At 44.7% G+C, this 23,359-nt stretch overlaps 1 protein-coding gene across 2 annotated transcripts in view; it reads left to right on the forward strand.

Moving 5' to 3' along the window:
* Positions 1–23,359, forward strand: part of GNAO1 (G protein subunit alpha o1) — a 172,604-nt gene that overhangs the window by 110,171 nt on the left and 39,074 nt on the right. For both annotated transcript variants that reach the window (XM_081920407.1, XM_081920408.1), the window contains exon 4: positions 15,806–15,966. In XM_081920407.1, the coding sequence (XP_081776533.1) occupies positions 15,806–15,966 (161 nt within the window). The remainder of the gene's footprint in view (positions 1–15,805; positions 15,967–23,359) is intronic.

The following is a 23,359-nucleotide window of genomic DNA, read 5'->3' on the forward strand; positions in this document are numbered from 1 at the left end:
ATTCTCTGACTTCGCCGATGCCGGAATGTCACAAACAAACTTGAAAGCCTCATTATCCCTTTGGTCACTGTTCAGAACAGTTATAGTACCTTGCTGCTCCGGGAGACGACAGAATTGCTCCTACTCTAAAAAATGTCCTGCACTCTACTGCACCATTGTGCAGTGAGAACTAATGCTGTGGGTGAAGCTGTGGCTGCCTGTGTTGTCCTCTCCTGTTTCTGCTGGTGCCCTCTCTGAATCCCAGCTCATGGACTGGAGGGATCAGGTGGAACTACCTCAATAAAAGCCATGCAATTAGAATATTGGGAAACGGCATCCATCTTTGGGCTTTACTTTGCCCTTCTGAATACAGTGGTACCTTGGGTTAAAAACTTAATTCGTTCTGGAGGTCCGTTCTTAACCTGAAACTGTTCTTAACCTGAGGTACCACTTTAGCTAATGGGGCCTCCTGCTGCCGCTGCACGATTTCTGTTCTCATCCTGAAGCAAAGTTCTTAACCTGAGGTACTATTTCTGGGTTAGCGGAGTCTGTAACCTGAAGTGTCTGTAACCCAAAGTACAGTATCTGTAACACAAGGTACCATTGTACTGCCCTTTAACAAACCAGGAGTTGGTTTTTGCTGTTCTCCATTCCCTTCCTCCTTCATCATCGACACTTTTCAGCAGCTCTGGTACCGAGGCCTTGTTGAGCTCTTCATTAACTAGCCTTGGCACGGTTTTATTTTTGTCCATGCCCCCCCACCCTCAAAAAACGCCCCTCCCTTCCCCCACCCCCTCACACTCTACTTGGCAGATTTTCCTTTTCTGATGTTGTTGTTGTCTTGCCATCACCCTATTCATTTTCCATCGGCTGCCTTCATTCTCGTGGCCTTTTGCAGCTAGGAGACAAGGCGTTGCCTTGGTAACAAAGCCCTTTAGATGGTTGGAAGCTCTGGGATCACTGCGCTCAGTCCTGAGTACTTTCTCTTTTTTATGTTATTTTTATTAACCAGACAAAGATCCATCAGGCTCGCTGCTAATGGAGCAGTAACCAAGGGAGATGGAGGGGAGGAGCCTGCCGTCCCTGACCGCACTCCTTCCGTCACCAGCACCTTCCTCCCTCCCTTCTCCTCTGCAGCACACTGCTCGGCAGAATGTCTGCAAGGAAATTGCAACTTCTAAGAATAATATCTCAGAGAGAGAGCAGGGGGAGGGTGCGATTATGTGTAAGCTCAGCTAAGGTAAGAGCAGTGTCCAGTTCAGGAAAGCTCAAGGGAATACAGGAGTCCACACTGACTGGCAGCAGCTAGGGATTGAAACCTGGGACCTTCTGCATGCAAAGCAGATATTCTAGCACTGAGCTTTGTGCCCCTTCCCCAGAAAGAAAGAAAAAAACCTTTTCTGGCTTGGCTTATTATGTTCCTTGAACATAGAAAGCTGCTTTATATTGAGTCAGACCTTTTATTTCATTCAAAAGCATTTATGAACTACACGTGTGTGTGTGTGTGTGTGTGTGTGTGTACGAGCAAACAATATATCACAACATCAAAGCAAAAACTCAACCTACAACAACAGAACAGCAGTATAAAAGCAGGTTACACAGAATATCAAGGGACTCAAACGCACAAAATGGGACCCAATCTTGTGGACCAAAAGATAAGCCTTCACAAGATGTCTGAAGCATTGGTCCAGCTAACTCAATATTGTCTACACACCTATTGGTCGTGTTTCTCCAGGGTTTCTTGGTGATTCCCAGCCTTTCCTGGTGATGCTGCTGGGGATTGAAACTGGGGGTTGTACTCCATCAGCCTACAGGATCCGTTATATCTTAAACCATATACACTGGCAAACATCACTGACATACAAACCTGCTGTTTGATGTGTTCTGCTGCCAGGGATCCACAAAAGCACCCACTGGCTCACTATTTTTTTAATTATTCTGGAAAGAAAGGCTCAAAGAGAACCCCACCCTTGGGGAGGGGGAAACTGGACTCTCCTTGAGATTGTGCTGAGATTGGCAGAAGGTTCTCCTGCAACAAGACTTGAGTTCTAGCCAGGTGGTGTTGTCTAAACCCATGTTGGGAGGAGCAGAGTCATGCACCCGCACACACACACACACACACACACCCCGATGCTTTGGCTCAGCCCTTCCCTTCCCACCTTGAGCAGAAGGACCCAGAGGGATCCTTCCTGTGTTCGGCCAAACCCTGATCATCCCACTTCTCTCTGAGTGCGTTTCCAAAGCTCATGATTCTAAAATGATGAAAACAGTTACAGCCTTTTATTGTTCTGGCTGAGGCACCAACAGAATGACTAAACATAATTGATTGTGTCCACAGGTGTCTGTTCTCAAAGCAACTTGTTGTCTGATATTTTGTTTTTATGAGTTTTTTAAGTAATGGCAACGGGTTAGGCAATTTAAAAAGACTAGTATATTGAAGCGAACAATATCATGATAGTGTTAATTCAGTTTCACTTTCTTTTATTAATTTGAATTTCTTCTCCTTTTTCCGTTTCCCTTTATTATATCATACAAGGAATTTCCCCCCTCTTTATGGAGCACTGACCTTTGTTGACAATCTCCTTATAGTTATTGTGAGGTATAAAGAGAGAAAAACCCCTAGTGTTCTGGAGAAGAGGCTGAGCTGTGAACCAGCCTTTGCCATGAACTTTCCCAACCGGGTGCCCTCCAGATTTTTTAGACTACACTCCCATCAGCCCCAAATAGGGGTGGACGAATCTATCTACTTCAGTTCCTCATTTCTTCAGTCTTAAGTTCAGTTCTCCACATATCTGCATCAGTTTGCCTTTTAAAAAATAAAATCAATAATCCTCAATAGAATTCCTCAGCCATTTTAGGGTAAAGTGCTCTTAATACACACATTTTTTGCTGGGAATTTTTCTTGATATATTTTATATATTATTTTCACTAATATATTCATTTTTTTATACTATATATGCATTTTCGTACACATTCTTTCACTGGAGACCTGCATCACAGAATTCAGAATTCAGAACAGTGTGAAGGATAGCTGTGTTTTGGGTAGCATAATGTTTCAGAAAGTGCAAACTAGGAAGCTTTGAACTAAAGTTCCAACTGAACCAAATTTATTTGTCCCTCCACCTGCCTAGCACCAAGCTAGGAAAGGGTGTTTGGCTAGATGAACCTAGAGAACCTACTCTCTTTCCCAGTTTCATCCCTACAATTTTGTGGATAATCGGAGCTGCCCCAGCCATGAGGTGAAGAATGCCTCAGGGCAGCAGGCTCCACTGGGTGCCCTCCACTCACCCCCACCGGGCACACACTCTCTGGCTCCCAACACTGTCAGTTGCTCGCTGCCTCCTTCTGCTCCTCTGCTACTGCAGCTGTGCCCTTGCCACAGCTATGCCCGCCACCAGCTACACCCTACCATTGTGGCTCACTCTTTGCCATGCCTCCTCCATCACTGCTTGGAGGTGGCCCAGGGAAGCCCCAGCATGCTGGGGCAGGGAGCATGCCTGTGGAGAACGCCAAGGCAGGGGCATGGCACAGTTGCTGAGGAGCAGAAAGCAGCAGCAGGCATCCAGCAGAAGCGAGAACCTGGCGGTGGCAAGTGGTGAGCAGTTGGCGGCTGTGAGGACAGGAAGTAGTGGTGGAGCATGGCACCAGGGGTTTTGCCTCAGGCAGCAAAATGTCCTGGGCCAGCCTGGGGATAATAATACAAACTTGTCTTGTTATAAGGACCACAGCAGCAATATCTGTGAAGCACCATGGAAACTTAAGGCAGTGCTCAAATTACCGGGCAGAGAGGAGTTAGGAAGTTGAATTGTGTTTTTTAAAACAAAAAACCCTCACCCTGATTGCTTCCATGTAGCCAATTAATCTCTAGCAGCAGCTATAAACAGTGGCAACTGCAAAGGTTCGGAGGCCAGGCTGAGCACGGTTGCAAAGCTTTAAATAAGTCCTGTTATCATTATTAATTACCCAGAGCAGTGTATCTTATCAAGAACATGTCCAAGGATGGGCTTTTAACCCCTGTGGAGAATATCTCCACTCTCAAACCAAAATCCAAAATAGTACCCATGTTAAATGGTCCACAAATTAATGATGGAAAAATGTCACCTGGCAGTGATCTATCTCGGGGGGGGGGGTGTGATTGCATGCACTGGCTTTAAAGGCAGATGTCCCACCAGCCATGCAAACGGAGCTGGCTAGCAGGCTGCAGCACTCGTCCAAATTTGGTAACCTGCAAGACATCACTACTCATAGTCAGGAAGGAAGAAAGAAATTGTTTTAGCCACTGAAAAAGAGCAGCTTAAAGGGGATCAGATCTGATGGGCATAGAGTGTGACAAAGGCAGCAAGATGAGAAAAATGCAAATTTAGAGAAGATATGGGTGGCGTGGTCTACTCTTTTTTAAAAATACAATCGGACACACATCTGTAGTTAAATACAGCTCGCGTTGGATGATTTGTAGGGTGCTCCCTTCATGCTGAGAAGCCGCGCCGTGCTAAGGACCCAGTAATTAGTTGCCTGTTCAGAGCTCAGCGCTGGAAGGTGGGGACAAATATTCACGCTGTAATTAATGTAGCAGAATTGTCAGCGCATGGGAGATCTGGGAACATCATCTGTAGGCTGCAATGGACTGCCCATGGGAAGGAGCCCCTGCCGTTACAGAATGCTCATGCCCTCTTTTCTTTACCTTGTGTTAACTCACAATAAATATACACTGTGCATATATATGATGCTATTTTTCTAGAAAAAGTGTTGCTGGAACTCACCGTGAACATCTTCCTTGTTCTCTTAGAATAGCCATGGCACCCACCTGAGAGGTGCTGGAGCTGAGCTCCAGTGAGCTCTGGCTGGGGGGGACACCCTCAGATAGAGATATATAATATTTAACTGCTATGTTGAGAGATGGAGGTGTTTTCCTTTATTTTCCTAGATTTCCCCTGTAGAGAATCACAGCAGTTATGGAGGGAGGGTAGGGGTCAAACTTGATCAGCAAAATAGCATGGAGGGGAGGGGTTAGATTTGGCCCTCCCCATTTGACCACCCTGACTGGGTGTGAGAGAAAGACTAAACAGCACACCTCAGAGGGCAATGCTTACCTTGCTGCCAGATTTTAAATCTCCTCAGATTTAAAACGTCACCTTTTTTTTTGTCCTAGAAGCTTTATTCCACATACCAAAAGTATTCCCACCTGTTTTAGCCATTTCACAAGTTACTGGTCAGAATCAAGAGCATGTGAATAGTTGCAGGTGAAAAAGAGGACAGGACTGCTGCACCTTTAATAGCTTTGTGACAAGCTGGCAGGGCTCCTGTACCTTTAATAGCTCTCGCTCTCCCCCCACTCACCAAACAATTAAAGTTTCAGGAGCCCTGTCTTCTTTTTCACCTGGCCACTCTAGACACCATAAAGAAAACAAGCCCCTTCAATTATTCTGTTAAAAATTATTTGGGCTGACCCTTTCAGCGGTGGCTCCAGGTGACAGGGGAACGCTAGCCAACAGGCTCACCAAGTTCCTTGTCCTGTAGCGGTCACTCCAGGAGGATTGTGGGAAATTCAAGATGGCAGACTGCCTTTCAGCCACTGCAAGATAAGCCAAGAGACTGAGGGAGGGGTGGACCAACAGTCAGCATTGCTGGGAGCCATCTATCTATCTCTCATCTATCTATCTATCTATCCTCTATCTATCTATCTATCTATCTATCTATCTATCTATCTATCTATCTATCTTTAGCCCATCTTTCCTCCAAGAAGCCCAAGGTGGTATGTATGGCTCTCCTACTCCTCCATGTTACCCATACAACAACCCTATGAGGTAGGTTAGGGTGCAAGTTGGTGGCTGGCCCAAGGCCACCCATGAGCTCCATCACCGAGTGGAGGTTTGAACCCTGGTCTCCCAGGTCCTAGTATGACACTCTCACCGCTGCCCCACACTAGCTCTTGGGTGCCTACCAGTGCCACTGGACCCGATCCTTCTTTTTCTCTTTTCTTGCTCACAGGGGAACAAGAACTGGGGCAAGGACTCCACCCCCCCCATTCCTTACGCTTAGTGCATGCCTGCCCAGCAGTAATTCACCATGATAAATAAATAGCATTGCTCTGTAGTTATAAGCCTCAGAGAACCATGAGACTGTAGCAGCTGAAAAACAGAGTGGTTGTTGTTTTTTTAAAAAAGGAAGAAAGAAAGAAAATGGGAAAACAGCCAGGGTGGGAAAAGGAATAATTGTGGCACCTTTCAACAAGCTGCCTTTTCTCTCCCCCTCCCCTCCGCCCTGGTCCAGCCATCCCTCGAGTGCCCACTTATATATTTTTAGCTCTCTCCTGTCTGAAATACCGCCGTGGTATTCATTAAACAAAACCCCAGTGGGATGGAAACTGCTAGGATGCAGAGGGGTGGTGGATTTTTCCCCCCTTCCCTGTTTTGTCTTATTTAATTGTGCACTTCGGTACAGATGGCATAGCCTGGCAGGAGGTTTGAATCCCACTGCCTCGGAGGGCTGGGGAGGGAGGGAGGTGGAGAGTGGAAGGCTGGCCTGGAAAGAGAAGGGGGGGGGACCCAGCCAGGTCGCATTTCAAAATCTTACCTGCTGGGCCCAGAGGGGAGGGGGAGAGATGTTAAGGTCACTCACAGTTTGAGACATGTCCTGGAGAGCTCGAAAAGGAAGGGGCATCATCTCTGCCTGGACTGTTAATTGCTTGTTAAATCAGCTAACGAATGCATATCGTGGAGGCCTGGGCTCAGTGCCCTTTCAGTGGGTGGCTGCGTTGTGTGGAGATCCTTTGGTGCATGCGTGTGGCTGTTATTTTTTCTTTCCTTTTCAAACTTGTTCAGTTTTAAAGGAAGCAAGATTTCAGGGGAGGAACCCCTCCGCCTTTTTCAATCCAATCAGCTAAGGTGGGAGTTGGCAACCTTTTTTAGTTCCACAGGCATATTTGGATTTTTGGGTGAGTGCCTCTGTCACCTCTCTCCCCCTTCTAACTTCCCTCGGCCCAGAGAGAGAGAGAGAGAGAGAGAATGTATGTGCGTGCAAATGTCACTTTTCCAAAGGATCCTGGGTAAAAGTTGGATCCAATAGATTCAGGCAGATCTTTGAAACATGTTTTCCACCACCAACCAGCTTTCACTGAAGCTTTTATTGAAGGCACTGTAATTTTGTACATCGCTGTATTTTTGTGAAAAGTGTGTTCTAGTAATATTGAAATAAAGAAATGGAATGGAATGTGCTCCTTCAGCTAAGGTCCTTTGGTCCGTGAGCACTTAGAAAACAATGCTATAATTACTGAGACCCAGCTTGGGGTTCTCATAAACAAGTCATGTCAGACAAATCTCTCTCTTGCTTGATGTGTCAGGGGGTGTCGTAGATGTAGTGTATCAGTTTCACTAAGACTTTGGACCAAGTCTCCCGTGATATTCTTGCAGAGAAGCTGGTAAAATGTGGACTGCAAGGGGCAACTGTTAGGTGGATTTGTAACTGGTAGACTGACCAACCCCCCAAAGTGCTTACTAATGGTTCCTCATCGACCTGGAAAAAAGTGACAAGTTGGATGCCGCAGGGTTCTGTCCAGAGCCTGTTCTTGTTCACCATCTTTATAAACGCCCTGGATGAAGATACTGAGGGGCTGCTCATTAAATTTGCAGATGACACTAAACCTGAAGGGGTAGCCAATGCCACAGAAGACAGAATCGGGATTCAAGATGACCATAATCAGAGAACTGGGCCAAATCTTACAAAATGAATTTCTATGGGGACAAGCACAAGGTTCTGCACTTAAGCAGGAAGCTGCACAAATATAAGATGGGAGACACCTGACGTGTCTGTAGGACATGTGAAAAGGATCTAGGGGTCTTGGTAGACTATAAGCTCAGCATGGGTCAACAGAAGTCTAGTATCCCAGTCAAGGAAAGTAACAGTCCCACTCTATTCTGCCTTGGTCAGACCACACCTGGAGTGCAGCACCCAGTTCTGAGCACCACGATATAAGAAGGATATTGACAAGCTGGACTGTGTGCAGAGGAGGGCGACCAAGATGATGGAAGGCCTGGAAACCAAGCATTATGAGGAACACTTGATGGAATTGGGTATGTTTAACTTGGTAAAGAGGAGATGAGAGGAGATAAGGATAGCCATCTTCAAATATCTAAAGGGCTGTTGCATGGAGAATGGAGCAAGTTTGTTTTCTTCTGCTCAGGAGGGCAGAACATGAACCAATGGGAGCAAGTTACAAGCAAGGAGTTTCTGACTGAACATCAGGAAGAACTTTCTGACAGTAAGAGCTGCTCAACAGTGTAACAGACTTCCACAAGAGGTGGTAGACTCTGCTTCCTTGGAGGTTTTTAAGCAGAGGTTGGATGGACACCTGTCATGTGCAATCTAGTTGAAATTCCTGGATAGAAGGCAGTTGGACTACATGATCCTTGGGGTCCAAGCAAACTCTACAGTCTGTGATTCTATGGTTTGATGTACTCTTCAAGGGATCAAAGGGGCAGTAACAGGGGGAAGGAGCTCAGGAGCTTAGGAATTCTCTTTGGGGCAATTGGTGACCTCTGTTCTGAGGAAATGTGCCAAGGACACATTTATGTCACCGTCACCTTTCCATTGACTTTTGATAGTTCCTTCACAAGGACTTCCACTGGAAAGGAGATAAAAGTGAAAACCATCATACAGGGTTTTTTATTTTTAAAAAATGAGTGGATGGGAGGTGCCATTTCTGCTGATCTGGTGGGTTCCAAAATAACTCCTCTGTCTTGACACATTAGCTCAGCATCTGTCCCAAGCTGAGGATCTCAGCGTCACTAGAGATGTGTTCCTGTCCTGCGTCCCTATTTAGATTTTGTTTCTGCTATATCATCACTGTCCATTGATGTCCTTCCTCTTCCCTTGTATCATAAATCAGATCTGTGACAATTGGCATTCCTTGAATAAGGTGCCTTTTCCTAAGATAAGCAAGCTCTGTCCACATAGCAGAAAGTGGAGAGAAAATACCATTTCTCATGGGAAAAGATAGGAAGGACGTGGCATAAACAGGAGCGTAAACCTGTTGCAACACCTTGGACGGTTATCAATGCACCATGATTTAAACAGCAACAATCTAGGACTCAGACCTGGGGGCCAAATGTGGCCCCCAGGCCCCTCTATATGCCGCCCATGTGTTTTTGCCTGACTGGAATGTGCCATTGAATTTTTTCTTGCGGCCTGCTTGCTTCAATTTCTCCCTGTTAGAAATACTTAACTAACTGACCGATTGTATCACAGATAACTCACTTCTGCTCCACCCCAACATAATGCCTGCACCCCCAAAAAAACTCACAAATCCTAGCTACGCACAAGTAAACGGCTTAAAAACATCAACAATAGAGCATTTAAACTATCAATAAAAGTATGTTAAAGATAGGTATTTAAAAGTATTCAAAAGATAATTAAAATCAACAATGGGCTTTAAAACACATGTCTGGTTAGGCTTGCTTAAACAAAATGGTTTCAAACACGTTTGCCTCCAATGAGAATGTGGGATGTGAGAGTGTCCTCAAACTGTACACCGGTTCCCTGTGAGCCTGGGATGGACCCAAAGATCCATAAGTGAAATTCTGCTCACAGAATGGAGTGCCCTTAAGTCTCAGCTTTTCATTCCCTTTGACACACCAGAAAAACCTGCTCTTTAGGGATAGGGGAGCGCCCAGAACCAAGTGGGCAGTAGAGCAAGGAGGGAGGAGTAATCGGCAAAAACCGCCTCCTCCCATGGAAGGACTTACTTGGATCAGCCAACCTCTCATTCCTGACCTAATTTTAAAGTGCTGGGCACATTTTAAAATATAGCTGTGGAAGGGAAAGCTTTTGAAAGCAGCAAAAGTGCCCCCAATGGCCTTAGCTAAGGGCCTGTGAAGACGCACAATGTTTGGTTTTTCTGTGCCCGATTACTATACACTTGGGGCAGGTTCCTCTCTGCATACGACGGCAGCATTACCAAATAATGACTTGCGTGCATGAATGAGCCTCTACTATGGTAATAACACCACCAGGAGGGAACGTTCATGTCTCCTCACAGCATTGCAAGTGCCATGCTTTTCGACAGAACCGCGTCACACATCCATCTCCCGTCTGCCAAGAGATCCACTGGTGCACATGTATGGGTAAAATAGGCCCACGTGACTGGCTTCCGAGCGGACGAAATGACGGCGTCAAAAAGCACGGTGCTCCCGGGGGGCGGGGGGGAGATGCGATGTTTGACAGCCATCCTTAACTGCAACAAGACTAACACAGAAACAGCGATGGCAAGAGAAAGAAGGAATTAACATTCAGAGGTTGTAAAATGCAACATTTGAAGGCAGAATATCACGCACACAACTATGAAGTATTTGTGTACCTCACTGGAGCTATTTAGAGAAAGTATTTTTTAATGAAAATTGATATAGACATGCATTTAGTCATTTAGTCCAATGTTGTCAAAGTGAGCGCTGCACCAGAGGGAAATTTCCCAATTTATTTTTTGTAACCCACTCTTCATCAATTAATTCCAAAAAGAAATCACACTTGAAAATTATCAAAGAAAAAAAAAGTGACATTCTCTGGAACAGAGTTTGGGGTTTCTGCTGCATTTTCTTGAATGTCAAGGTGGCCAAGGGGGCTGGTGAGTGTCTTTCCTTTCCTTTGCACAACCATCTCACCAGCTTCCCACATTACATTGCTTCCTCCTGGCTATCTGTACTTCAGTCAAAGCACAGGAGAAGGCAGCATGGAGTAAGTCCTCTCCTGGGACTTTTTTCAGATCAGGAAGCGAGGGTGGGCAGGCTGCAGAGGCCTGGAGTCATTTTTTGCTGGAAAGAAAGAAAATGTGCATCAGTCTTGGCTACCTCACATCGCTAAGATAAGCTTGAAATCCCACCGACATTTTGAGAACGAGACAGAAAAATGCAAGGGGAGGAAAAGTTTGAGAAACAGAAGGATGGATTTTGGCACAGCACTTGTTTAAGCATGTGCGCAAGTTGAAGGATTGAGGACAAGTCCTTAAGGACATGTTGGTTCTTAAAGAACTGATATCCTGACAGCCAGATTGCCTCCAGGACCACAAGCTTGCATATCAGCCCCTCCCAAAGCAACTCATCACACATTTTTGCCGGCTGTGAGATGCCTTCTCCTCTCACTCTTCCCAACCGTCTTTCTTGAACACTTCAGTCTGAAGCCCAGAACTTTCAGCAATTGTAGAAAGAACAGCCCACAACCTGCTGACTGATGCCCCAGACTGCCTACATGGGGCCAGCATAAACATGTGTGGCAGGCTGTTACAAGTGAAGGATTCCTTGAGGTACACCAAGGCTGCAGACAGCATTGTTAACACGAGTCAACAACATGATGCAGCTGCAAAAAAGCTAAATGTATTCTAGGCTGCATCAACAGAAGTTTAGTGCCCAGATCAAGGTGTGGCATCTGAATATAGACTGCATTTTTAATCAAGACTTATATTGGCTTATATCTTGATCAGGTTCCTAAATTAAATGGGCTTAGATTTTCAAATGTTTCATGCCAGGCAGAAAAAACCTTGGCAAGAGGTTTTCTCCTAAGACAAGAGGGCCCCATTGATTTATAGTAGAAAAACAATTCTCAAAGTCATAAAAAGGGGAAATTACATATGCTGCCCTTACAGGCTGAAAAAACACAATTAGGAATGGGTAAATAAGTAAAATGATACCAATGGGCCTCATGTTAAACCTTGAGCTGAATTTTCTAAGGCCAGAAGCAAATGGGAAAAACATTTAGCTGACAGAAAAAAGAGAACATTTTTAGGAAATCTTCTAAAGCTGTTTCTTTCTTAAACTGAGAGAGTTAAAAAGGGCAATAAATGTTGGGGAAAGGCAACTGGCTTGGCTGGAGAAGAAGCTTCTTTCTACTTTATTTTTAGGCTGGAAAGGGGGGTGAAAGGAGGGGTGTAAACTAAAGAGGCTTCTTTTAAAAGCTGTGTTTTACTGAGTTCCTTCCTTTTTACTTTACAAAGGCTTTATTCTTTTAAGAGGCTACCTATGATAATGTATGAAATATATTAGCTTAAATATATTGGCTTAAATGTAATTATGCAAAGGATTTAAGAAATGCTAGATTCATAGAGTCATATTGTAATAGGAGACCAGAGGGGCAAATGAGCCTAGCCCCCTTTGCCAGACAGGAGACGCCATCGAACACTTCTGATATATAGTTGTCAGGCATTTGTTTAAAAGACCCTCAAATGAAGGAGATCTTTCAATGTTGATGTGAACTCAAGATCCTTGACATCTGTTGAACATAAAAATGTAAGATTAAACATTTGTTTTAGAAGGCAATAGGGCAAGGAGGGCAAGAGGTGAGCTGGTAATTAAGATTCCATGTAAGATATATTATTACTTATTTGTCATTTATATATAGCTCTTTGTCTCCCTTATAAGGACAGGAGGATATGGGTGTATCTTTTTGTGATTAGTTATAGCAATCAGCCAATAGGAAATCCAACCAGGCTGATTGAACAGAGGCAGCCCAAGGAGGAGCAAAGGGGGCTGGATTAAGGGAATATAAGTGCTGGCCAGAATGGCAGGAGGCCAGGCCAGAGCTTGGTAACCATATACCACTGAGCCTCTCATTTATTTGTCTGACAAATAAATTATTATTTTAATTTCTCTGTTGCTGCGTTGAATATTTCATTCCAGCTAAGCGTTAACCACAAGCAGGGTGCTACAAAGGGAAGTAATATAGCTGTGGACCATTTTGCACATGTCCAATTGATGCACAACCGCCGGCGTGTGGGTCCTTTTGGACCTGGAAAAGGGCAGAACAAGGGTGGAACGGGGGCAGGGTGGGCTTGTGCACCACAAAATTGTCACTGCCTGCAGTACTGCTCTATTCTGCATTGGTCAGACCCCACCTAGAATACTGTGTCCAATTCTGGGCACCACAATTTAAGGATATTGACAAGCTGCAACATGCTTAAAGGAGGACAACTAAGAGGACAGAGGGTCTGGAAACCAAGCCTTATGAGGAACAGCTGAGGAAGTTGGGTATGTTTAGACCGAAGAAGGAGAGACTGAGAGGTGATATGACAGCCATCTTCAAATATCTAAAGGATTGTCACATGGGGGATGGAGTTTTCTGCTGCTCCAGAGGGTAGGACCCAAACCAGAGGATTCAAATTACAATAAAGGACATTAAGAAGAGGTTTTCACTTTGACAGTGAAAGAAACTCCCTCAGAAGGTGGTGGACTCTCCTTCCTTGGAGATTTTCAAGTAGATGGCCACCTGTCAAGAATTCTTTAGTTGTGATTCCTACATTGCAAAGAGTTGGGCTAAATGGCCCTTGGAGTCCCTTCGAACTCTACAGTTCTGTGATTCTATTTTGCTTATAGAGACCTGCTAGCATTCAAGCGTGACCTGCGACAAAATGTTGCAGTGTATCCTCACTTCCTAACAAGAGTGCTCCTGGTTTCCAGCCAGCCAGCTACGTGCTCCTCCAAGCAGTTCCCTTTCTGTTTGCATGTCAACTCTCCGTTTTCCAGTTCTTTTTTCCGACTGACACTGGGCATTCCATGGCTACTAAGCATGCTTAATCTTAATTAGCGTGTGGTGTGTGTGTGTGTGTGTGTGTGTGTGTGTGTTGTGGGGGGGGGAGTGTCTGTCCAGAAGTTAAAGAGGAACTGATAGGAGGAGGAGGAGGCACTTGAAAGGAGTGGAGAAGATTGCCAGCAAAGTTAAGGGGAGACTTTAATGAAGGAGTTGAATCAGGGGTCAGCAAACTTTTTCAGCAGGGGACCAGTCCACTGTACCTCGGACCTTGTGGGGGGCCGTACTATATTCTGAAAGGGGGGGAAATGAATGAATTCCTATGCCCCACAAATAACCCAGAGATGCATTTTAAATAAAAAGACACATTCTACTCAAGTAAAAACACCAGGCAGGCCCCACAAATAACCCAGAGATGCATTTTAAATAAAAAGACACATTCTACTCATGTAAAAACACGCTGATTCCCGGACCATTCACAGGCCAGATTGAGAAGGCGGTTGGGCTGGATCCGGCCCCCGGGCCTTAGTTTGCCTACCCATGAGTTGAATCTTCATCCAGTTAAAAGCCTTACAGTTCTCTTCCTGGCTGCAAAGTTGTTTTGTAAGGCTCTCTTTTTTAAAAAAAAGAAGAAGAAGTTAATTTATTGTGTATATCTCTTTTGCTTACGAGTTAAAATTCTATTTTAAAAATGACATCATTTTGAAAAGCTATACAGCATCTAGCGCAGCTCATTACAGTTGTTACAACAAACAGAAAAATCATTAAGCAGACCTCCTCAACCCTCAGCAAGTGATCTGGGGCAGGGAGAGTTTGGGAATCACCGGACTAGAGTATAGGTAGGCAGCCTGTCTGGCTCAACCAGGCTCTCCCCAGACCTGCATTGCTGCTCTGCAATGGGTCATCCTCCTTTTAAGTCATTGTATGGGGAAAGCTTTGGCAATCAAGACACAGGCTGTGGGGCCTTACATTGCCAACTCCTGACCACAGGATCATTGTCATCAATTGCCATCGTATTTTCCTTGGCATGCAGTTCCCCCAAATTATAGTAGCGCCGCAATAAATTACACCGTGTCACTCCTTGGCTTGAGAGGCATGTGCACCCAACCCATTGCTGGCGAACAAGCACCTGCCCCTTCCAACAGTGTGTTTCTGCAGTTTGAAGAAAACAAATTGATGCATTCTAGCAAACAGCTTCCTCAGCAGAGCTGCTACAGCACTGTGTGAAGGTCTTGCCAGAAAGGGAAAAGCTGCAGTCATGCTTCAAAGGTAGAAAACAGAAGAAGGAAGGTGGGGGGAGGAGAGAGAGAGAGAGAATATTCTGATTATGTATATTAGCAGCCAGATATCTGATGGATAAGAAAAGTTAATGTAGAGAACTTCCACATTGTTGCTATTTGGGGTTAAGATTCAATCGCATACAAGCAAATTTAGTTTGCACCATTATAATTGATTAGAGTTCTTGCACCGCAAACCTGCTTGCCCTGCAAAATCAGACTTCTTGCAATAAGGAAAGTGGTGGGGAAACACAGTGGGGAGTGGGGAATAATGCTTGCTACATTGTCTAATCTCCCTGCAAACTTTGTGCAAGCAAATCAGGATGAGGGCTCAGTAAATGGGTGATTGGTTGTTATGGTATTATTATTACAGAGTTTAAGTATGCATACAACAGGCACTATCAATTCCTCCTTTGTTCTCCTGGCAGAGGTGAAGCAACATATGCTAATCGATAATGCTGTCCACATTAAGGGAACAACCTTATTTGGGCTGCAGTTGGCATCATCATCAATTGTGAAACGTCAGCAAATTTGCATGTACTGTATTTCCTTACTTGGTCCAATGTATCCCATATCTGTTGGGCTTGGGTAGAAGGGCACAGAGTTATGCAGGGCACTGATGCTACCCTGAAACCTCAGAAGTTCTCTCTAGACTCTCCAGGCCATTTTTAAATCTCACAAGGCATTGCTCACACACCCTTCTGTGCCTATTTTTATATCCTTAAGGACCAGAAACTTCATTTCTAATGCAAAACAACAGGTGTGAAATTCTCTACTTGCTTCCAAATTCACAACTGGTGGGTCACCAGAGACTCACATGAGTATCAGTGGGAAATGAACGGGAGTGACAAAAGCTGGTGGTAATTCTTCAGATAATGAGTGCCTTTCTAACTACATGAAACTAAAACAAATGAGTTTTGTAGGAAAAATGAGTGGTTTAAGAAATTGAATGTTTTTCCGCCTTTTGCATGCTTCCTTCCTGTGGATTCTCTTCAACACTGTGCAAATATGACATGTCACACTTCTTCTCTCTTTCTCTCCAGGCTGATGCAAAGATGGTTTGTGACGTTGTCAGTCGGATGGAGGACACAGAGCCCTTCTCTCCAGAACTTCTTTCAGCAATGATGAGACTTTGGGCAGACTCTGGCCTCCAAGAATGCTTCAACCGGTCCCGAGAATATCAGCTCAACGACTCTGCTCAGTAGTGAGTACCCCATAGGTCCCATAGGTCTCAAGGAGAGGCTATAGCTTTCCACAAGCTTTGCACCCATTTTAAGGCCTTTTCATTTGAAGAGTTCAAAACAGCAGGACTGTTGGAAGCAGCAACTTCCACCAGTAGCCCATGAAGGGGGCAGAGCAGCAGCAGTGCCTCCCCAGTGGCAAAAGTGCTGCCGTTCACTGGGGCAGCAATAGGGTGGGATGATAAGTTCAGGAGAGCTCCGGGTTAGTGGTGGCTCTGCAGGCACATTCCTGTGGTGAGGTCAGGAGAGCTCTGAGTTGGCCGTGGTGAGTTGGCCAACCCGGAGTTCCTCTGACTTGGCCACTGCCTTGTCCCATCCCCATCTTGGTGAGCACAGGACTGCCACACCATCACCACCCCAACTAATGAGCCATTGCTGGTAACTTCTGCCCAAGAATCTCAGCTGGCCTGTGTGGACCATACCTGTCTTGATGGACCAGTGATGTCCCTTATCATCTTACCCATAAGTGGCTGGGAGGCAGGGCTACCTGCCCAGGAGGCAGTGCTTTTTTTCTAGAGGTACTCAAGAGTACACAGTACTGGCACCTCCCCCCCCCAAAGTGTGGCAATTAGTGTAACAACTTCATGATGAGTACCGACATCTTTTTTTCTAAAAAAATATAAGCACTGCCAGGAGACTTAGTGAGGCAGTTTTTTCAGGTGGCAGCCTGGGAACAGCTGGGTGGGGCAGCAGACCCAGGGAGTGCAGGAGCACCCCACTCGCTGCCTTTTGTTCTTTTCCGGACCCCCATCACTGTTCCTTGCTTCTCTCCAGACTCCCTTTTTCTACCCCACTGCTCTAGCATGCCAGGGCTTCTCCAGGGTGCTCCAGTTGCCTCAGGAAAAGGAAGAGGAGGAGGTGGGAGGGTGGCAGTTTCTGTTCTGCCTCCAGCTGCAAAACGCCCTAGGCTGGCCCTGCTGGGAAGAGTACGATGCCTCATGGCATACGAGATTGGAACTCATTTCAAACTTCAAGCTCTCACTTGGCAAATATGCTTTTGCACACTGGAAGTAGCAACCAGCGTGGTGTCTAAAAAATTAATTTTATCCAATATTTTGCTGAGCAGAGCTGGCCTGCGCTTTTGCTGCCGACTGCAACTCCATCAGATGTAACTTTTGTGAAACTGCCACAGAGTAAAGTGTAGGATCCTGTGCATTTAGGTATCAGTAATCATAACTTGGCACTGGGGAGGAAAGATTCAGGAGTTTGGCCAGTGATACGATACGTCACCCACAGGAAATGGTGGCGGCAGCACAACAGCAAATGATTGGATTTGTTAAGAGAAGGGAATGCAGCTCAGAGGCAGAGCAAGTATTTTGCATGCAGAAAGTCCCAGGTTCAATCCCTTACCTCTCTGCATTGGGCCAGGAAAGACCCCTTTTGAAATCCTGCAGGGATGCTCAGCACAGACTTATTCCCCGCTTGTGCAGGGAGGCTCACCTGGCACCTTCGTTACATATTTTTAGGCGACCGGCAAAAACATTTCTCTTCTCCCAAGTTTTCGGCAAATTAAACAATCTTTTGAACCACTTAAACTGTGAGGTTTTGTCTTCGTTTGTTACTATGATGTATGTGTTTGTGATTTTATATTGTAAACCGCCCTGTGATCCTCGGATGAAGGGCAGCATGGAAATTAAATAAGTAAATATTCAGTGACCTTTAAAAGGGGCTGCAATAATCCATGGAAGGGAAGGCTGCCAAAGGTAGGTTGCCCCCTTGTACACATCACCAAAAAAGGGGGGGAGGGAATCAACAAAAAGCAGACACAGATTTGCACAACTTTTGCATATGCAAATTTGTATGCATAGATGGCAATTTAATTTAAAAGAAATGCAATTCCTTTCACCAACGGTAGGGAATTTCTGCCCCACCCCACAGTGAGCCATCACCAGGCTGACCTCACGAGGAAGCTACTTGTTGTTATTTCTAGCCCTTGCCAAATTCATGAATTTATGAGTTTGCTCCAATTCTGACCCTTCACTAAATGTAAGTCTGCACCACATGCCACATCTCAGAGATCTGAGGTGCTGTGAGAAGGGTGATCACCTGGTGATCTCCAAGTCCAGCCAGGTGTGTGGTCCAGATACCTTGAAGGCCGCCTCCCTGAGGTATATCAAGACAGTGACTTCCAACTTCAAGGGTCTTTGGCAGGGGGAGGTCAGAATGAGTGAGTCCATTTAAGATCGGTAAGATGGGTAAGTCCTTTGACTGCTTCCTCCTCCTTAGATCAGAAATGCTATAGATAGTGAGAGAACATGTGCATATGTTTTTGTGCATTGGCAGCATCTGGAAGAAGATGCATTCATGGACAGCCATCTCTCTTTATAATCACTGGCCACAGACACTCCCCATAAGAGCACATGCACCTTCCTGTGCCAGAGACTGAATGGATAATCAATACACATAAAGCCTACCTTATTTGTTAAAGTTGTCTCCATCTGCACTCACGTAAGCTCTGCAGTGAACGTGGCTACCAGCCCTTCCTTTGTAAAGTATTATCTGTTCTCTTTGGGGAGGATTTGGTCTGCCAATTTTGGGAGAAGCATGGGGAACACAAGGCCCAAATGCAAACCTCCAGGCCTCTTTCCCCCTCACCAGCAGTGTTGCATTGCACCCTTCTTTGAGGGGAATTTTTTTTGCGCTGTCTTAAAGTGATTTTGAACTCTGATCCTGCTTGGATCATGGATGGTGGATAGTGAGAGGTGGGCGAGTGTGTCTAGAAACGAGCCTACTGTGCACAGGTACAATTCACATTATTGGTTCTCCATGCTTTAGCCCCGCCAACCCATCTCTGGCCTGTGTCCCTCAGAAGGTTGCCAAGTATGGCTGAGAAAGGGTCCCTGTTCCTGTTTTGGGAGTTATTGAGGCAGGCAGGAATCTGCCCGAGTGGGAAGCCTGTGGAGGTCCAGATGTTGTTGAACTACATACAGAGTCTTGCCATACATCAGGAAAATTCTTTGTTTTCAGGTGTAAAAATTGCGCCAGGGTTGAATTTTGCCAAAGTTGCAAATTCTGCCAAAGTCGCAAATTCTGCCAAAGGGAAAACCTGGATATATGGCAATGGGATGGAAAAAGCAGCCGGAAGCTCAACAACTTTGGTGGCTTCCTTTAAAAAGCTCAACAATTTTGAGATCTTCCTAAATAAAGCTCAACAACTTCGCGGGTGTCAGGAATTTTGCTTTTTGAAGTATGGCAACCCTACATACAAAGTGATGCCGTAGGGCCCTCCTTGCTCACAATTCAATGCTTGCAGATGAGCCTGGCATTCTGACCTCCCTTCCTGCACTCCTGCAAACATATCATCCCTGATCCTGCCATCCTCAAGCCTCTGAGACTCCATCATTTGTATGCAGTCCTCAGCGCTCCAAAGCGGCATTTACAGAAGCGTTGGCTGTGCCAGGCCTGCTGGACAAGCCTATTCTCTTTTTCCCTTTACAACCTGGGAATGCCCAATGAGGCTGTTGTCCTTGCCCCTCTTTGCTCCTTCCCTCTCTCTGGCTCTCATTCACAGAGGCCCATTAAAGCATTTTATTCAGCAGAGACCAGCTAACAAGCGCAAGTCTGCCATAAAGGAAATAAATGCCATTTTCAGATAGTTGGTTGCTAGGGGAGTTTGTTTCTGCTAGGCAAAGGAAGATGGGAACCGTAAAAAATCAAAATGGAAAAAAGTGAACTAAAGTGGAGAGCAAAAGCACAGGGAAGGCTGGATAAGGAGTAGAGTTGGGATAAATACAGTTCAGTGTGCATTTAAAGGCGAACCTACAAATTTGTACTTTCTAAAACATACGCAAACCAAAATGCAACCACCCATCGAAATTCACACTTCTCTAAATGTTGAAATGCAGTTTTCCAGCCAAGTTACATGTACAATATTGCATATTTTATTTACTGCATATATGTGTGTGTGTGTGTGTGTGTGCGCGCGCAGTATATATTTGTCCTTCTCTCATAGTTTGTCTGTTAGCTTGGCCAATTCTGCATAGTTCATCAGTTTTTCTTCCATTGTTCCTTTGATGGTATTTCTTCCATCTTCCAGTATTGTGCAATCAAGATTCTTACCGCTGTTGTAGAATACATAAATAATGTCCATTTTTCTTTTGGTAGCTTTTGATTTGAGATACCTAACAAAAAGGATTCAGGATGTTTAACAAAATTCATTTTCAACATTTTTTTCCATTCATTGTATACCATTTCCCAATAATTTTTAATGCATTTGCATTCCCACCACATATGATAAAATGTTCCTTCCTTTTCCTTACATCTCCAACATCTGTTATTTTCTTTCCTAAACATCTTTGCCTTTTTCACTGGTGTGATATACCATCTATACATCATTTTCATGAAATTCTCTCTTAATAGTATGCAATCTGTGAAGTTTATATCAACTTTTCAGAGTTTTTCCCAACTTTCAAATTGAATGTTGTGAAATACACAATATTTTATTTACTGCATTTCAATCCCACCTTTTCCCTCAGGGAGCTCAAGGTGGCGCACACGGTTTCCCCCATCCTCCTCATGTAATCGCCACAACACCCCTGTGAGGTAGGCTCAACTGAGAGGCAGTGGCTGACCCAGAGGTCACTCAGTGAGTTACATGGCCAAGTGGGGTCTTCCAGGTCCTAGTCCAACACTAGCCACTAAGCCACATTGGCGCTATACAAGGATATATATGCAAATGATCTGGTTCATGGGTTCTCAAGCTAATCTTCAGATGCAGATGCGGGCACAGAACAGGGCTGATGGCTGTCAATATGGCTACAAGGCAATCTTATCCAATAATTAGGGATGGGAGGGAATTTGATTCATTTTTCATATAAAGGCAAACCTACATAATTTGCACATTCAGAAAGAATATGTGAACTGAAATTAAATTTGCACTCTTGAGTTTTGCAGTGCACTTCTGCAGCCAAGTTACGTGTACAAAAATGTGTATACGAAAGCATGCATAAAATACATATATTCGTGAAAATAGCATACAAAAATAGAGGGGGAATTGCTTGCAGAAGTGTGCGTGTTAGGCAAGTTTGTAACGCAAAAATGTGTGTATATGAGGAGAATTTCATACTGAAATGTAGAGGAGGATTTTGCTTTAAAAAAAAATTAAAATCACAAACTGTTACGGAAATGTGGGGAACTGAAATTAAGAAACAGAGGGAAACAGATACTGACGGTTTCCCCCCCTTCCCTACTTTCTGAGGACAAGAGGATTAGACAGGTAGGGAGACATGAGCGTTTATTTTATCTGTATGTCCCATTAATAACTCCTGGTCGCACCCTGTCATAGTGGCTTCTTCCTTCAACAGGGTCTTTTTTTCCTGGTCTGCTTCCTTGCTTTGTTTCTGCATATACACAGTGTGGATGCTTGAGGAATCATAGAATCATAGAGTTGGAAGAGACCACAAGGGCCATCTGAAATGTGTATTTCAGAATGTGTACAAAAATGTGCATTCATACAAGCATGTGAATATAATGCAAATTTCCGTGCAGTTAAAAAAAAACTGGCATGGAAACAGAACAGAGCAGCTTTTGAATGAACTTATGCAAAACTGAAGTGGGCTAGGAATAGGCTGGTCTGTTCATCCCATACACAGAGAGCCCCCTAGAGGCTTGACATGGAACAACGCCATGGCTTCACTGAGAACATGGAGGCTTGACTAGGGTTGCCATATTCCCAAAAGTTGTTGAGACTTTGGGGGGGACATCTCCCCCCCCAAAAAAAACCACACATTCATTTGGGGGGCTTTTCTTAGCCTAACTTGCCATACGTCTGGATTTTCCGAGACATTTTACCAATTCAGCAAAAATCCACCCGGACGCCATTTTTTTGAGCGGTTCCCGGAAGGCTTGACTCTGGGTTCAGATCAGAGCACACTGTTATTATCTCATTTTTTAAAAGAGGAAAAATGGTGTATCTTGTTAGACTTGCGAAAGATGTGTAAGACTGCAATTCTAACCCCTTTTACTAGGGTGTAAGCCCCATTGAATTCAGTAGAACTTACTTATGAGTAGACATGGTTAGGATTGCACAATGACACACTTTTTGTCCTTACTTTAGTTAGTTGGGCTGCTGTTCAACTCCACTTTCCTGGGAGTAAGCCCCATTGAATTCAGTTGGACTTTCTGAGTAGAAATGATGAGGATTACACTTTTAGTTACTTATTTCTGTGGCACTCTTAGTGTTTATGGCATTATCACTATACATAGTGTAACAAAAAAAGAAAGAAAAAGAAAAAAGAACTTTCCCATGGGGTCCAAAAGATGGGAAAGGGGCCCCTCTCTATTCACCGCTCTTTCTGCACCCTTTAGTATAGTATAGTGCACTCTATAGTATAGTGTATTTTAAAATGGGGTTTCAGAGTTTTTAGGGGTTTTTGAATGTTTTATGAAGTTTTTCAATTTCATTGTTCTGCATGGGACAATGACAATAAAGATATCGTATATTGTATCGTATATCGTATTGTCCTCTCCAGCTCTCCAGTTATTCACAGCTTCTTCAAAAGCAATCAAATTGTCTTTGCTTTCATATAAACCACTTTCAGAGTTCTGTCTGAAAAGCAACCTATTAATATCCTTAAATAAATAAATGTTATGCTTTCTCTGTCCACGGAGTTCCAGCATCAGTAAAACAGTTTCATATATAAACCCAGTTAAAACAATTTTCATTTATGAGAATAGTTTCGGGTCCAATAGAAGTACAGGTCTTTAGTAGATGCCAAAAAGATGGTAAAGACAGTGCCTGTCAGATACGCAACGGAAATAAGAAAATGGCGGAGGGGTACAAGGTCACATTTCTGGCCACCCGGCCCCTGCTTGTCTGTCAACAGAGAGACAAGCTACAGTTCTGATGGTGAGCGCTATATGTTTGCATATAAAGTACTGCACAGACAGCCTTCAGCTTTGAACTGGACTGAGGCCAGGAATTAATTCATGCAGGCCACTAGCTTGCAAGAAGTCATCCTATCCTGGCACAAAGTCAGGCCCGCCCAGAGCTGGCTGGTGGCATACACCAGACCGTACCCCAGTGAGATCTTGCATGCTTAACCTTTCCAGTGAACCAGGATAAAACAGTAGCTGAGAAAGAGAGAATCGTTGACAGTGGGCCTCTCCAGCTGGCTGGGTGACCCGGAGGGATGTATGGAGGTTGAGATATTGCAAGGTTGGCCAAAGTTCTTAAGCTTAAAAAGATGGCAGTGTAATCTAGGAGCTGGAGTGTTGCACTCAGTCTGGGGGAAGGCAAGCTCTCGTGAATCTCAACTAGGCCACAAAGCTCCTGCAAGCGCCTAGCCTAATCTACCTGTCACAGGTTGTTGTGAAGGTGAGGATGAAGGGGTGGAGGGTGGAATGACAATAGTATGA

This window comes from Podarcis melisellensis, assembly GCF_964234715.1.
Source record: "Podarcis melisellensis genome assembly, chromosome: 8".
Classification (NCBI taxonomy): Eukaryota; Metazoa; Chordata; class Lepidosauria; order Squamata; family Lacertidae; genus Podarcis; species Podarcis melisellensis.